This window comes from Pongo abelii, chromosome 13 (genome assembly GCF_028885655.2).
Source record: "Pongo abelii isolate AG06213 chromosome 13, NHGRI_mPonAbe1-v2.0_pri, whole genome shotgun sequence".
Classification (NCBI taxonomy): domain Eukaryota; kingdom Metazoa; phylum Chordata; class Mammalia; order Primates; family Hominidae; genus Pongo; species Pongo abelii.
In genome coordinates, this window is record NC_071998.2 from 53,986,996 (window position 1) to 54,001,431 (window position 14,436).

General features: G+C 42.0%; 1 protein-coding gene and 1 long non-coding RNA gene across 28 annotated transcripts in view; both read left to right on the plus strand.

The window, feature by feature from the left end:
• Position 1: 1 nt before the first annotated feature.
• Positions 2-3,067, plus strand: LOC129047851 (uncharacterized). Of its 4 annotated transcripts, XR_008509662.2 has the most exons (4): positions 2-136; positions 246-304; positions 512-753; positions 2,918-3,067. It is a non-coding gene; the product is annotated as an uncharacterized LOC129047851 (long non-coding RNA). The 4 variants fall into 4 exon arrangements; XR_008509661.2 differs by having other exon boundaries at positions 246-753; XR_008509659.2 differs by having other exon boundaries at positions 103-304.
• Positions 3,068-12,982: 9,915 nt separating this feature from the next.
• SPATA6L (spermatogenesis associated 6 like) overlaps positions 12,983-14,436 on the plus strand; it is a 157,602-nt gene continuing 156,148 nt past the window's right edge. For 21 of the 24 annotated variants that reach the window (XR_008509664.2, XR_008509663.2, XR_008509668.2 and 18 more), the window contains exons 1-2: positions 12,983-13,259; positions 13,438-13,482. Coding sequence is in view for 1 of the 24 variants with exons in the window: in XM_054519978.2 (XP_054375953.1) it covers positions 13,185-13,259; positions 13,438-13,482 (120 nt within the window). In the remaining 23 variants the exon portion in view is untranslated. Of the gene's footprint in view, positions 13,483-14,131; positions 14,251-14,436 lie in introns of all 24 variants that reach the window. The other 3 variants (XR_008509683.2, XR_008509684.2, XR_008509687.2) reach the window with 2 other exon arrangements.

The following is a 14,436-nucleotide window of genomic DNA, read 5'->3' on the forward strand; positions in this document are numbered from 1 at the left end:
TGCTGCGCCGAGCCAGAAGCCCAGCCGGGGGCCGGAGCCGTTACCCAGAATCCCTCTACTGGCCGCGACACCGCTGCACACCCCGCGATAGCCTGGGCCTCGCCACCGGTGGACGGCGGAAGAAATAGTCGGCACGGTGCGTCACTTCCGGTTGGGGCGGGGCTGTGGAGGCGCGTCCCGGGCCCTTTGCGTGTAGTGGGTGGATCAGCAATTGTATTCCTGTTTTAAGCCCCGTTCTCTTGCAGCTCTTCGGTACTGCAAACTTAACCGCTAATGGCGCTGTGGGTGGAGAAACGTTTGTTAGGTAGCGTTATATATTGTTATCTGGTGTTCCCTATACCGAAAACGGCGGGAGGTACCCAGACCAGGTGTCCACTTTGCATGTTGCTTGAAAATTGCAATTCATTCCTTTACATTGACATTTAAACCAGTGATTCTAAGGCAGAGTTGGGGCGGAGGGAGGAGAATTTTGAACAAGCGGAGCCAATTTTCCTCTCATTTCTAATTACAGGCAACAACAGAATTCTGCGAAACTTGGTTAGTTGGAGGAGTACACCAAAAATAAAGTACCGGAGCCAGCACGGCTTCAAAAAAATTAGGATCAGTACCGCTAGCAGCGAACGCATAAGAAGGGCTTCCTGTATGCCTACGTATCTTGTTTAAGTCTAAAGACATGTACTCTGTTTATCCCCTTTTTTTGAGACGAGGAAATAGACCCAACATGCCCGAGATCACACATTTTACAAGGAAGAGGTAGGATCCAGCCCCGGGGAGTTTAACTTCAGAACTTGCACGTTTAATAATCAGGTCTTGCTGCCCTACTCACAAAGAGACCCAAATAAAAACAACATGACGCCATCTTTTCCCACGTAGTTAGATTGGCAAACTTGTGAAGTCGCTTAATACCAAATGTGTACCAAGACGTAAGGAAATGATGTGAGAATGTCATTAGTATAACCTTTTAGGAGGAGTAGTTTGACAATATGAGAGGCTTGAGCGGATTGATTCAGCAATTTCACCGCTAAGAAAGTATGCAACAATTATTTTTACACCAATATCCGAAGATTTACTACAAATATTTCTGGCAGCAATTTTTGTGTGTGTGTGGCAAGAAAAAAAAAGCATTCTAATTGTCCATCGATAGAGGAACTTAAATTATGGAATATTAATACAATGGGATATTACCCTTTTTTAAAAAAGTAAATTGTGTCTAAATATGCTGATATATAAATACGTCCAAAAGGTATGGAGTTTTAAACAAAGCAACTTGCAGAATTAAACATATGAGTACGTATACAGAGAGAGGAGAAGAGAGAGGGATGGTATTTGCGTCCGTGTCTGTGTGTGTGTGTGTGTGTGTGTGTGTGTGCGCGCGCAGAACATTCCTGGAGGATATGCAAGAAACTATTAATGATTACATCTGGTGGGTGAGTCTAGGAAGGAAAGCTTCTGAGGATCTTTACTTTCCACATTTAGCTTCCCTGTACTATGCTGTTTGAATATTTTTCCAATGAATGTATACTATAATTATAGTATTATAACAGTACAAGATTATAACACTACAAGATTACTATAAAATTAATTACAAATGAAAGCTGAGAATCACTTTTGCACCTAAACCTTTTGAATTTAGGGGTGAAAGTCACAGAAGAGACTGGAAAGGGAGGAAGAAAACAAAAACATTTTTCTCTTTGCTTTCATGAAGCCACAGAGTGCTTTGAATAGTGCCTGGCATAAAGTAAGCCCTATATAAACGCTAATGCTGTTAGTTTTTCTCCTACCTGTTTCACTACTTCTCCTCAGTCTTCTTCCCTTCTAGCTGACCTCTAACTTTAGAGTTCTTCATATTTTGGCCAGTGAGGAGAATCCTGTCTATTCCTGTGGCTTTAAATAACATCTGTGTATCTATAATTCTCCAATCCAAGTCCTGACCTTACCCCTGTGCTCCAGACTCATGTCTACCCGGTGATTTGTCATCTCTTTTTGAATGGTTCATACACATCTTAAATTTAACACATCCAAACCCTTGATCTCACCCCCTTCCCCAAACTTCTTTGGGTCTTCTCCGTGTCAATCAATGGCATCACCATCCAGTCCAAAACCTGGAGTTCAGCCTTAGTTCCTCCCTCTCCTTTACCTCTCATACCAACAGCAAGTCCTGCTGTTTTTACCCCCAAATACATCTTGAATCTATGTTCTTTCCTGCTTTACTGCGTACTCCCTAGGCCAGAACACTATGATTGCTTCTCAGAACTACTGCAGTAGTCTTCCATGCTTCTATTCCATTCTTGCTCCTTACAATCTCTTCATACTCTTGCCAGAGAATTTTTTTAAAAATACATAAATCATATCATGTTTCACCCCTGCTATATCAGTTATATGCTTTCAATGCAAATAACTGAAACCTCAGCTAAAAGAAACCTAAACTATAAGGACATTTACTGTGTATTTAACAAAAAGAATGATCCCAGGATAGGCTTAGCAGTTCGAAAGTGTCATTAAAGATTCAGGTTCAGGCCAGGTATGGTGGCCTACACTTGTAATCCCAGCACTTTGTGAGGCCAAGCGGGTGGATCACTTGAGGCCAGGAGTTTGAGACTAGCCTGGCCAACATGGCAAAACCCTGTCTCTACTGAAAATACAAAAATTAACCAGACCTGGTGGTGCATGCCTGTAATCCCAGCTACCCGGGAGGTGGAGGTTGCAGTGAGCTGAGATCGCAGCATTGCACTCCACCTGGGTGACAGAGCGAGACTGTGTCGCAAAAGAAAGAAAGGAAAGGAAGGGAAAGGGAGGGGAGGGGAGGGGAAGGGAAGGGAAGGAAAGGGAAGGAAAGGGAAAGGAAAGGAAGATTCAGGTTCTTTCAATCCCTATCCCTCCTCCCCAGCATCCCAGATCTGTTTACTTTCATCTTCAGGCTTGTTACATCATGGTTGCAGGATGGCTGCTACAGCTCTGGACATCACATCAAAATATGGCAGAAGCTAAAGCAGGAAGACAGAGAAGGAGGCAAGACAGCTTTATTCACTTGTGGCTCTCATATGAAGAATAAAGATATTTCTCGAAACCTTCTAGTGAAATCCTTATATCTTATTGGCCAGAACTGGCTTAAATAAATTATGATTTGTTGTCTGGAGCTGGATGCATTGCTACCTAAACAAAACTGGAGTTCTGTTAGCAAGGAGGAAGAGTTTGTGGCAGTAAGGTAGGCAATCACATTCTCTGCCATAATTGATAAAGTTCCTGTGAAACCTAGTGGCAGCCTAATTCCTGAGTGTCATTCCTTTCTTTTTTTTTTGAGATGGAGTCTTCCTCTGTCTCCCAGGCTGGAGTGCATGGACTGCAGTGGCGCCATCTCAGCTCACGGCAACCTCCACCTCCTGGGTTCAAGCGATTCTCCTACCTCAGCCTCCCGAGTAGCTGGGATTACAGGTGTGCACCACCACACCCAGCTGATTTTTGTATTTTTAGTAGAAACAGGGTTTCACTATGTTGGCCAGGCTGGTCTCAAACTCCTGACCTCAGGTGATCTGTCCGCCTCGGCCTCCCAAAGTGCTGAGATTACCGATGTGCACCACTGCACCTGGCCCTGAATGTCATTTCTTAAACCCTCTTCCTAACACCTTCCTTGCCCTCTCCCACCCCAAAATCTCTCTTGGACTCCTTTCAGTTCCTCAAACATGGCAGTTCCTTTCCTAACTCATGGCCCTTTCGAGTTGCTATTCCCTTTGCCTTTTCTCTTACTTTGAAAGGCTTGCTAGTGGTCATGCTTTTCTTCTTAGATCTTAGACCAAATCTCATACTCTTAGGCCAATCTGGCCAGTGAGTCTAAATGAGGTTCTCATTTCTTCTTCAACCTGTTCTATTTTACCACCTTGTATATTTCCTTTCTACTATTCATCATACTATTATTTTACATTCACTTAGTTATTATGTTTTTTACCCCAATAGAATGTAAGCTCCATGAGAGCACAGATTGTTTCTTATTCACTCTTGTACTTACATGGCTCAGAACAATACCTGGCTTACAGTAGACACTCAATAAATGTGAGCTGAATAAATGGATAGAGAATGAACGAATGGAAACAAGGATAAAAGAAAAGGTTAAATAAAGGCAGAAGATGGTGAAAAAGGAATAGAAAGAAGTATATTTTGGTAGGAGATAAGGAGTGGATATAATGATACCAGAAGTAGCCTCATCTTGAGCCATTGCTGACTTCAGGATCTGAATCCTGTGCCCTGGCATAGTAAACACTTATTTTTAGAAACAGTTCTTGCTGTGTTACCTAGGTTGGTCTCAAACTCCTGGGCTCAAGAGATCCTCCTGCCTCGGCCTCTCAAGTGGCTGGGATTACAGGCACGTACAACTAGGCCCAGCTCCAGTAGACACTTTTTAAACAAGTCTTGGAACTTAATCATACTCTTCTACTTTCTTATTTTGGATAATAAATAAAATTCCTTGGAAATTGCTTTGGGTCATAATTTGCCTATTACTCCCATGGACATAGAGCTAGCCAGCTGAAACTCAAAGGAGCAAATTAGGTTTTTTTCTGAGTGGAAATTACTTTTAAATGGAAAGACTATGTAGTCCAAAATGCCCAAGGGCAGCCCTTGTGGAAGGACTTGCGTTGCATCATTATGTAAGCATTGAGCCTACAAATGCCAGTAAATCAAAGCACAAGCCAAAGAGTAACATATGAGTCTGACTCATGAACTCTAATAAAGTTGGGTGAAACAGAACCCATGTGTGGGTCCACATCCCAAATGACTTCAAGATTGTTAAAAGCTGTGCAATTGCAATTTGATTCCTTCCTTGGAAGATTCCTGGAAAATTCTTGAGAAGTGTGTATATGTAAAGAAATACTCAAATTGCCAGCTCCTGTTTTGGATATTCATGCAGAGATCACTATTATAATACAGCACTGGCCGGGCGCAGTGGCTCACGCCTGTAATCCCAGCACTTTGGGAGGCCGAGGCAGGCAGATCATGAGGTCAGGAGATCGAGACCATCCTGGCTAACACAGTGAAACCCTGTCTCTACTAAAAATACAAAAAATTAGCTGGGCATGGTGGCGGGTGCCTGTAGTCCCAGCTACTCAGGAGGCTAAGGCAGGAGAATGGCGTGAACCCAGGAGTTGGAGCTTGCAGTGAGCCGAGATTGTGCCACTGCCCTCCAGCCTGGGCAACAGAGCGAGACTCCGTCTGAAAAAAAAAAAAAAAGCAAAAAAAAACAGCGCTACTTTTTCACCTTTAAGTGGATGTCCCTCTGAATTACTTGTAAAGCATTATTACACACCACAATAATTTTCTCATCTCATCTGCATTTGAGGTGAATAGATCCACTATATTTTCTCTTTCAGTATGTGTAAGACTTATATTGAAGGGAATTTTATATGTCAAAGGTTTTTTTAAGTTGTTATTATGATTTTTTTTAAGAGACAAGATTGTGTTCTGTCACACAGGCTGGAGTGCAGTGGCAAGATGATAGCACACTGCAGCTTCCAACATCTGGGCTCAAGGGATCCTCCCACCTCAGCCTCCTGAATAGCTAGGACTACAAGTGCACACTGCTATGCCCACCTAATTTTTTTTTAATGTAGACATGGGTTCTCACTATGTTGTCCAGGCTGGTCTTGAACTCCTGACCTCAAGCAATCCTCTGGTCTCTGCCTCACAAAGCACTGGGATTACAGGTGTCAGCCACCATGACCAGCCTAGTGTGAGTATTTTTTTAACACAAAAAAGAATAAAATTACAGAAACCCCATTCATCCATAACCCACAGTCAATAATTATCAAGATTTTACAACATTTGCTTTATCTATTCCTTTTATTCATTGACTGGAATACTTAAAAGCAAAATCTTAGACATTAAATCATTTTACCACTACATACCTTAATATATGTCTCTAAACAATGTTAATATTTGCCTTACATAAACACAAGGGCATTATCATATATATATAATGCCCATTTATCATATATATAAAAATTAATTGCTTGGTGTTATCTAATGTCCAAACCATAATCAAATTTCCCTGATAGGCTGGGCATGGTGGCTCATGCCTGTAATCCCAGCACTTTGGGAGGCCAACGCGGGCGGATCACCTGAGGTCAGGAGTTGGAGACTAGCCTGACCAACGTGGAGAAACCCTGTCTCTACTAAAGTTACAAAAAATTAGCCGGGCGTGGTGGTGCATGCCTATGATCCCATCTACTCGGGAGGCTGAGGCAGGAGAATCACTTGAACCCGGGAGGCAGAGGTTGCGATGAGCCAAGATTGCACCATTGTACTCCAGCCTGGGTAACAGGAGTGAAACTCTGTCTCAAAAAAAAAAAAAAAAAAAAAAAAAAAATTCCCTGATAGTCTCAAATATTGCATTTGGTTTGTTTGAATTAATGTCCCAACAAAGTCCACATATTCCATTTGGTTGTGAGGTCTCTTAAGTATCTTTTAATCTAGATCAGTTCCCTCACCTCTTCCTTTTTTTAAAAAAAAAATGCCATTGACTTATTGCAGATTAACTGGGTTAGGGGTCCTATGGAATGTCCCAGATTCTATTTATTTATTTATAGACAGAGTTTCATTCTTATTGCCCAGGCTGGAGTGCAATGGCACCATCTCAGCTCACCGCAACTTCCGCCTCCCAGGTTCAAGCGATTCTTCTGCCTCAGCCTCCCGAGTAGCTGGGATTACAGGCATGCACCACCATGCCCGGCCAAGTTTTTTGCATTTTTAGTAGAGACAGGGTTTCTCCATGTTGGTCAGGTTGATCTCGAACTCCCGACCTCAGGTGATCCACCTGCCTTGGCCTCCCAAAGTGTTGGGATTACAGGCGTGAGCCACTGCGCCGGGCTCTATTTATTTATTTGTTTGTTTGTTTACTTATTTATTTATTGAGACAAGGTCTCACTCTGTGGGCCAGGCTGGAGTGCATGGCTCAATCATGGCTCACTGCAGCCTCGACCACCCAGGCTCGGGTGATCCTCCCACCTCAGCCTCTCAGGTAGCTGGGACTGCACGTATGTGCTGGAATGTCCCATGTTCTGTTATAAATATGTCTGCCTGCTTCCTTTTGTTGTCATTAACATATTTTTCTGTCCTCCATATTTCCTTTAAGTGAAGTTAACTCTAGAGCAATGCTGCCCATTAGAACTTTCTGCGATGATAAAAATATTCTGCCTGCATTATCTAATCCCAGTAGCCACTGGCAACATATGGGTATGTGTGCTTTAAATGTGACTAATGCAAGTGAGGAACTGGATTTTAAATGTATTTAGTTGGCCGGGCGCAGTGGCTCACACCTGTAATCCTAGCGCTTTGGGAGGCCAAGGCAGGCGGATCACCTGAGGTCAGAAGATCGAGACCAGCCTGGCCAAAATGGCGAAACCCCATCTCTACTAAAAACACAAAAAATTAGCTGGGTATGGCGGCGGGTGCCTGTAAACCCAGCTACTCAGGAGACTGAGGCGGGAGAATTGCTTGAACCCAGGAGGCAGAGGTTGCAGTCAGCCAAGATTGTGCCACTGCACCCCAGCCTGGGTGACAAGAGCGAGACTCCATCTCTAAATAAATAAATAAATAAATGTATTTAATTTTAGTTCAGTTAGATAGCTATAAATGGCTACCATATTTTTATTATCGGACAGTGCAACTCTCAGTGTAGTTGATTAGATTCAACTACAACTTTCTTGGTAAATGTGCTTCATAGGTACTTCCTATGAATCACATAGGGAAGCATATAATGTACCTATAATGATGCAGAGTGGGGCTGGAATTGATCAGTGAGTTCATATGGTGACAGCCAGATTCTGCTAATGTAAAGTTTGCCTAAAGGATATTAACATTAATATATATAAATTATATATGTGTGTATACGTATGTATGTATATATGTATGTGTGCATATATATGTATGTATATATGTATATACACATTTCATCTTTTTTATTTATTTTTTGAGATGGAGTCTCGCTCTGTTGCCCAGGGTGGAGTGCAGTGGCGCAGTCTCAGCTCACTGCAACCTCTATCTCCCGGGTTCAAGCGATTATCCTGCCTCAGCCTCCCAAGTAGCTGGGATTACAGGAATGTGCCACCACACCCCACTAATTTCTGTATTTTTAGTAGAGGCAGGGTTTTGCTTGTTGCCCAGGTTGGTCTCGAACTCCTGACCTCAGGTCATCCGCCCACCTCAGCCTCCCAAAGTGCTGGGATTACAGGCGTGAGCCACTGCACCCTGCTATACTTCATCTTTATGCAGTTTGTTAGAACCAAGGAAAGAACTCAGTGTAGTTCATTGAGCTTTCTCATACATACAAAAGTGAGAAAGGTAAAACTTTCTTCTCTGTATATCAGAGTTTGAGAAAACTAAACTATTACAGAACATTTTAGAGAAAGACTTTGGAGAAGGCCAAATATAAGACAGTTATTTCTTGGGTCTTGAGACTGGGCCCATGCTTTAAAAGAAATAAAAAATCATTGACCTGGAAATGCACTACTACTGAAATAATCCAGATCATTTCAGGTTCTTGGGTGTTTTTTCGTTTTTGTGTTTCTTCCTTTTCAGGCATTTCTTCCAAATGCAAATGACTAACTCACTTTGGAAACTCAATCTGCTGGTGTTATTCATACTTGCTAATGAATAATTCACTGCTCAAAAGATTGTAGGGCCTGACAAATGAGTCTGTTGAGTCCAGACATAAACAAATGGCTTAGAACAGGACTTTGAGGGTCTTTTTTTAAAATCACTTATTATGAAATACAGCTGTCCTTTTGCTCTAATAAGGGAGTATGGATGTGATGGAGAGAACAGGCCCTCTTTTCTTACCTGCCGCCTTGTCTGATAACCCAGGTAGCCTTTCTTTTTGCTGTAGATGGGGAGCCGATGGCAGGAAGAGGAGTCAGCATGCACTGAACAGTGCTGTAAAACCTGACTTGACTAACATTTCCCCTTTCAGATTATGAAAGCTACAGACTCTTTTCCTGGAAAAATGCATATATGCACATGTAGGAAATGCTGCCTATCATTTCAGGAGGTTTAAGACCCCTGAGATAGCCAGGAATCACAGGATAAGAAGCCCTGCACTGGAAGCAGAAGTGGCAGACACACTTGCATGGATATTTTTATGGCATGCAGTAGTATATAGGATATAGCTCCAAAAGCTGAAGAAGCCAGTTCCTGCTTCTTTCTATATTCCCAGACCAATCCTTTGTATTATTTTACATTTTCTACTTGTTTTAATGTGGTTTCCTTTTTGGATTAAATAATGCAAGTACTTGGCAAAAATATATTTTTAAAGTACCTATAGATATTCAATGAAAAATAACTTCCTCTCTGCCTCCCTACCCCAGGTCCCTCCCCAGAGGCACACATTAATAGCAGCTTCTAGCATATCTTTTCAGGGATATTCTAAGCATATATGTAGATACAATATTCTCCTTCTCTCCCAAATGGCAGCACACTGTATACATTTTTTATGCCTTTTTTTCTTGGCTCTATATTTTAGAGACTATTTACTGTTAGAATATATAGCTCTGTCTGCCTCATTCTTTTTCCATGCTGCATAATATTCTATCATATGGCTAAACCATAACTGATTTAATCTGATCCTACCTAATGAACATTTAGTTGGTTTCCAGCATTTTTTCAACTAGAAATAATTGTGCACCATATGTTTTTGTGAAAGTATACCCATGGGATAAATTCTTAGCAGAATTGCTGAGTCAAATTAAACATTTTGATAGACATTATCAAATTGCTCTCCAGATAAGTTATATGTGGTAGGCATAATAGTGGCCCCCAAAGATATCCACATCCTAATCCCTGGAACCTGTGCATAGGTTACCTTACATGGTAAAGGGGAAATTAAGGTTGTAGATGGAATTAAGGTTGCTGATCAGCTGACCTTTAATTAGAGAAATTATCCTGGATTATCTGGGTGTTTCACAAAGGTGCAATCACAAAGGTCCTTAAAAGTGAAAGGGAGGCCAGGCATGGTGGCTCACGCCTGTAATCCCAGCACTTTGGGAGGCTGAGGCAGGTGTATTACTCGAGATCAGGAGTTCAGGACCAGCCTGGCCAATATGATGAAACCCTGTCTCTACTAAAAATACAAAAATTAGCTGGGCATGGTGGTGCGTGCCTGTACTCCCAGCTACTCGGGAGGCTGAGGCGGAAGAATCGCTTAAACCTGGGAGGCGGAGGTTGCAGTGAGCTGAGATCCCGCCACTGCACTCCAGTCTGGGTGACACAGCGAGACTCTGTCTCAAAAAAAAGAACAAAAAAAAAAAAAAAAAGAAAGGGAGAACCAGAGAGATGGCAGCATAAGAAGGACTTGGCTCTATGTAGCCAGTTTTGAACATGAAAGAAGGGAAGTTTAAGCCAAGGAATACGAGCAACCTCTGGAAAAGCAAGGAAACAGAAAGGCAAGGAATGCAGCCCTGCTGGCACCTTGATTTTAGCCCAGTGAGATTTGTGTTGGACTTCTCACAAAATTAAATAATAAATTTGTCTTGCTTTAAGCCCCTAAATTTGTTAAGCAGCCATAGGAAACGAATACATTGTATGTATTTACACTCCCATCAATGTGTTTTCCCATACCCTTCCCACTAGTGCTGTCTCTTTAGTAGTTTCTTCCTTTCATATGAATACACTTATTATTTGAAATATTTATAATTTTTGTCTTATAATTAATTTTTTTTAGTTAAAAAAAATCTCAGCCATAATTATCTGTCATATTCTTGTTCTTTGTTTATTTACTCTTTGGAAAATCCCCATTTGGGGCATGTTTCATTTTCTTGTCTGGGGCCAGGATGTGAACAGGATGTGCTGCTGTATCATTTCTGCAATGCTGATGTCACTGCTGGCCAAGCTGCACTGCAGACACTCTCTGGAAATAGCGGTTGTTCATTGAAATCTGTTTGCTGCCACCAAGAGGTATCTACCCAGGTAATAAAGCCTTTCTCTTGAAGTGGTGACAGTCCAATCCTTAAAAAGCTTTGTTGGCCCCCAGCAGAGATGGACAGCCTCAATTATAAATAACTTTGCAAGATGAGTGAGAGGGACTGGGTGTGTAGCAACTGCCACATCTCCACAGCAGCTGAGAGCCTCAGGTAACCATGGTGGGGACAATTAGGAAAGTGTGAAGTATCCCCATCAACTCATTTAATATCATCATAGCAGATTAGCAGAAGTAGCTGTGCCTGGTCCTTTCTAATTCTGCAGATTTCTTTTACCCCATGTGATGGGACCTCTCTTTATCCATGTACATTAACCCCCACAGATTGGCTTGGCCATCTCTGCATTTAATATTCAAAAATATTTATTATCTTCTATCCTATTTAGGGTATAAATGCTTAGCCATGCAGAGTTTACAGATTACGGAGACAAATAGTAATCAACAGTCACAGGAACAAATGTAAAACTGCTATTATGGCAGTTGCTACAAAGAGGAGATACACATATTTATATGTATGATATAAGATATGATATTGAGATTCCACCTTGTCAGGGGCAGCAGAAGACAGGTCTTGGTGGGGTACGTAAATCTGTATACATGTGTTAATCAATATCTGCAATGGATGACACTCTAAGTAAAGGGTATAGAGTGAGGAAAGGAAAGGACCTAGAAACATTGCTTAGCCAGACAGAGGAGGATAAACAGACAAAGAAAGAATGGCCAGAAAGTTGGAGGGAAACCAGAAGAGAGCTGTGCCCTAGCAGCCAAGCAAGGAGAGTCCATTTAGATCAAGAGTTAAGACTAAGAAGAGCATAGAATGGAACACTGTGTCTCTAGAGATCAACAGGATGTCTATATTGCAGACCCAGTGATGTGGTAGGGCACACCTGGATTCAAATGTGGCTGCTCCTTTATTAGGTGTGTGGCTTTTAGTAAAACGCTGTCTAGCTTCAGATTCTGCATCTGTAAAATAGGGATAATATCTCCCTGATAGAGTTATTCTAGGGATGAGATGAATTAGCATATGCAATGTGCCTAGCACTTTGCAGATCCTCAATAAAGACTGATTCTTCTCTCCCAATACAACTCTGGCTATTTATTAATTTGTTTTGCTTGTCATTCTCCTTGATTTCTTAGCATTGGTGTTGGTGACCTATCTGTTAGGATCATCACAGGTCCTGTCCCACATCACTCTGGGTGTCAGCAAGTTGTGAGTGACAAATCAATGATCTGGACACTATAGGTAGTTAGGTGCCCACCTGTATCTCTTGGTATGCAGAGAGACACAGCACTAGGAACTGGATAAGGATACAATATGCCCTTCTTCATCATACCAAGTTTTTCCCTTCCAGGGAAATAAACTCCAGTTACCAAAATGAATACCGAATCTTGTCTTGACCATCCTTCTGCACTGTTTCCAATTGTATAACTCTCTAATGCAAAATATTAGTAATAAATGACTGAACATAATTTAGGATTTTAAATTCTTTTTTCAGAGACAGCATTGGCCTTCCTAGATTTTTTGGATTGCTAGAAGGAGCCACTACCTGCTCCTTTCCTTCATTTTTGTCTATTAGATGTAGTGAATGTCCCCTACTCATTCAGAACTCTTGCTCTGCCCACCACCTCTGACAGTGTTTACAGTGTAACTGTGGTTTTGGCAAATACAATAACTACCCATTGGGCTACTCAATGCTTGCCTTAAACTAAACCCCAGAAAAGGCTGGACACCGTTATGGAAAGACTGACATATTTCCATTGCTGCTAACAGGGGATACCTAACTTTTAAATATGTTTAGGAATTAACCTTATATTTCTAATTAGCACACGTTTGTTATTGACAGTGGCCATGTTTTCCGAAGCAAACATAACATTTAATAAGCAAAAGAGTATTTTTAGGAACAGGCAACTATATTAAATGAGAATTGTTACAGAAACTACAAGGCTTGGGGTCGTGCAGATACTAAACACGTGTATTAAATTAGAACAGACCTATGATCTCATTCTACTTTCAGAATGAAAACGGTAAACATTTTAACATGGTAATTGGGGATAGCAGGAGCTGATGTAAAGAAATCCGGGATTGTTAGCATTTCTCTATCCGTCTAGCACGCTAGACAGGGCCAGTCTCTCTGGTTAGGGGACTGCGTAGGCAACAGCGACCTCGCCTCCAAGCGGCGCACCGTGAGGGCGCGCGTCTGCGCTGGGGACTCGCGCGCGTTCCACGATGAAGACTGCACGTTTGAGTGTCCCTGGCAACGCCACGCTTCCGCCTTCTGGAAGCCTGCACTCCAGCTTGAGTGTGAGAGACCCGTCCCGGTGGGAGGGACCTGGGCTGGGGGGGACGGCAGGGGAACAAGGGGGTGGGACTGGGGAAGCTTCTGGGAACATTTGCTCTAGGGATTCAGCTAAACTAAGAAAAATTGGTCCAAGGCTCGGCACAAAAGGATCTTTTCATTCCAGTCCTTTCGCCCACGCAGGGAACGATGCCTCTGGAGGTGGTGGTGGAGCTGCAGATCCGGGCGGTAAGAGATCGATGAACTCCCCCTCCTTAACCTCAAGTCGGACTCTAAATAGTCTCAGGTGGTTTTCAACAACCCTCCCCCACATCCCCCACTTACCACAAACACATCATTATCTTCTGGGACAGATCGTACCTTTGTCTTTAAGATTCTCCATATTGGTTTTCCCTGACTTCCTAACCTTTAATTCAGCTCCACCTGTTCCCACTTTTTTTTTTCTGTTCTAAAGCTAACATGTTTCTTATCTTTATCGTGAATTTTTAAATCCTTTTCAAACAACCCCGCATTAAGTCCAGGTAGAATTTATTTTCTTCTCCTGGATAAAGATTTGTGAAAGTATTTTAAACTTCTTTAAATAACCAGGGAATAATTTTTAAAAGCTCCATCATTTCCTGATTATTTGCCAACTCTATGAACCAATCGGATATTTTCTATGCTGTTTCCCCTTAGTGATGGCTCTGGCTTGCTAATTCCAAAAGGGAAATCAATCAATCAATATTTTGTAATTACCAAATCTTTCCTAAGTGAAGTGCTGTGGCAGAGTGACTCCATGGTTTCTACTTGGGGGTCTGTCATTCCCTCTTATTTCAGTTTCCATTTTCCAATCCTTCCATGTAGTTAGTAACAGAATATCATGCCGCTTTTCCTCTAGGGGCTTTTCTACTGGCTATGACTACAAGCACAATGCTAACAGGAAATTGTCATGGAATTTGGTTGGCCTCCATACAATTGGCAAATGCTGTGGTTTCATCATACATGTGGGTGTGAAAGGTGATCAAAATTTCCTGGATTTGTCCCACTCTGCTGACAGCAAATAGGGCTAGACCATATTAGTAATGCTATACCAGTTTTAAGCTCTAAAAATTGTGCAGGAAGAAGGAACTCTTGAGAAGCTAAGTGATAAATCTGTCTCCCTCCTCATCAAGGCAAAAATTAAGCAAGTTTTCATCTCACTTC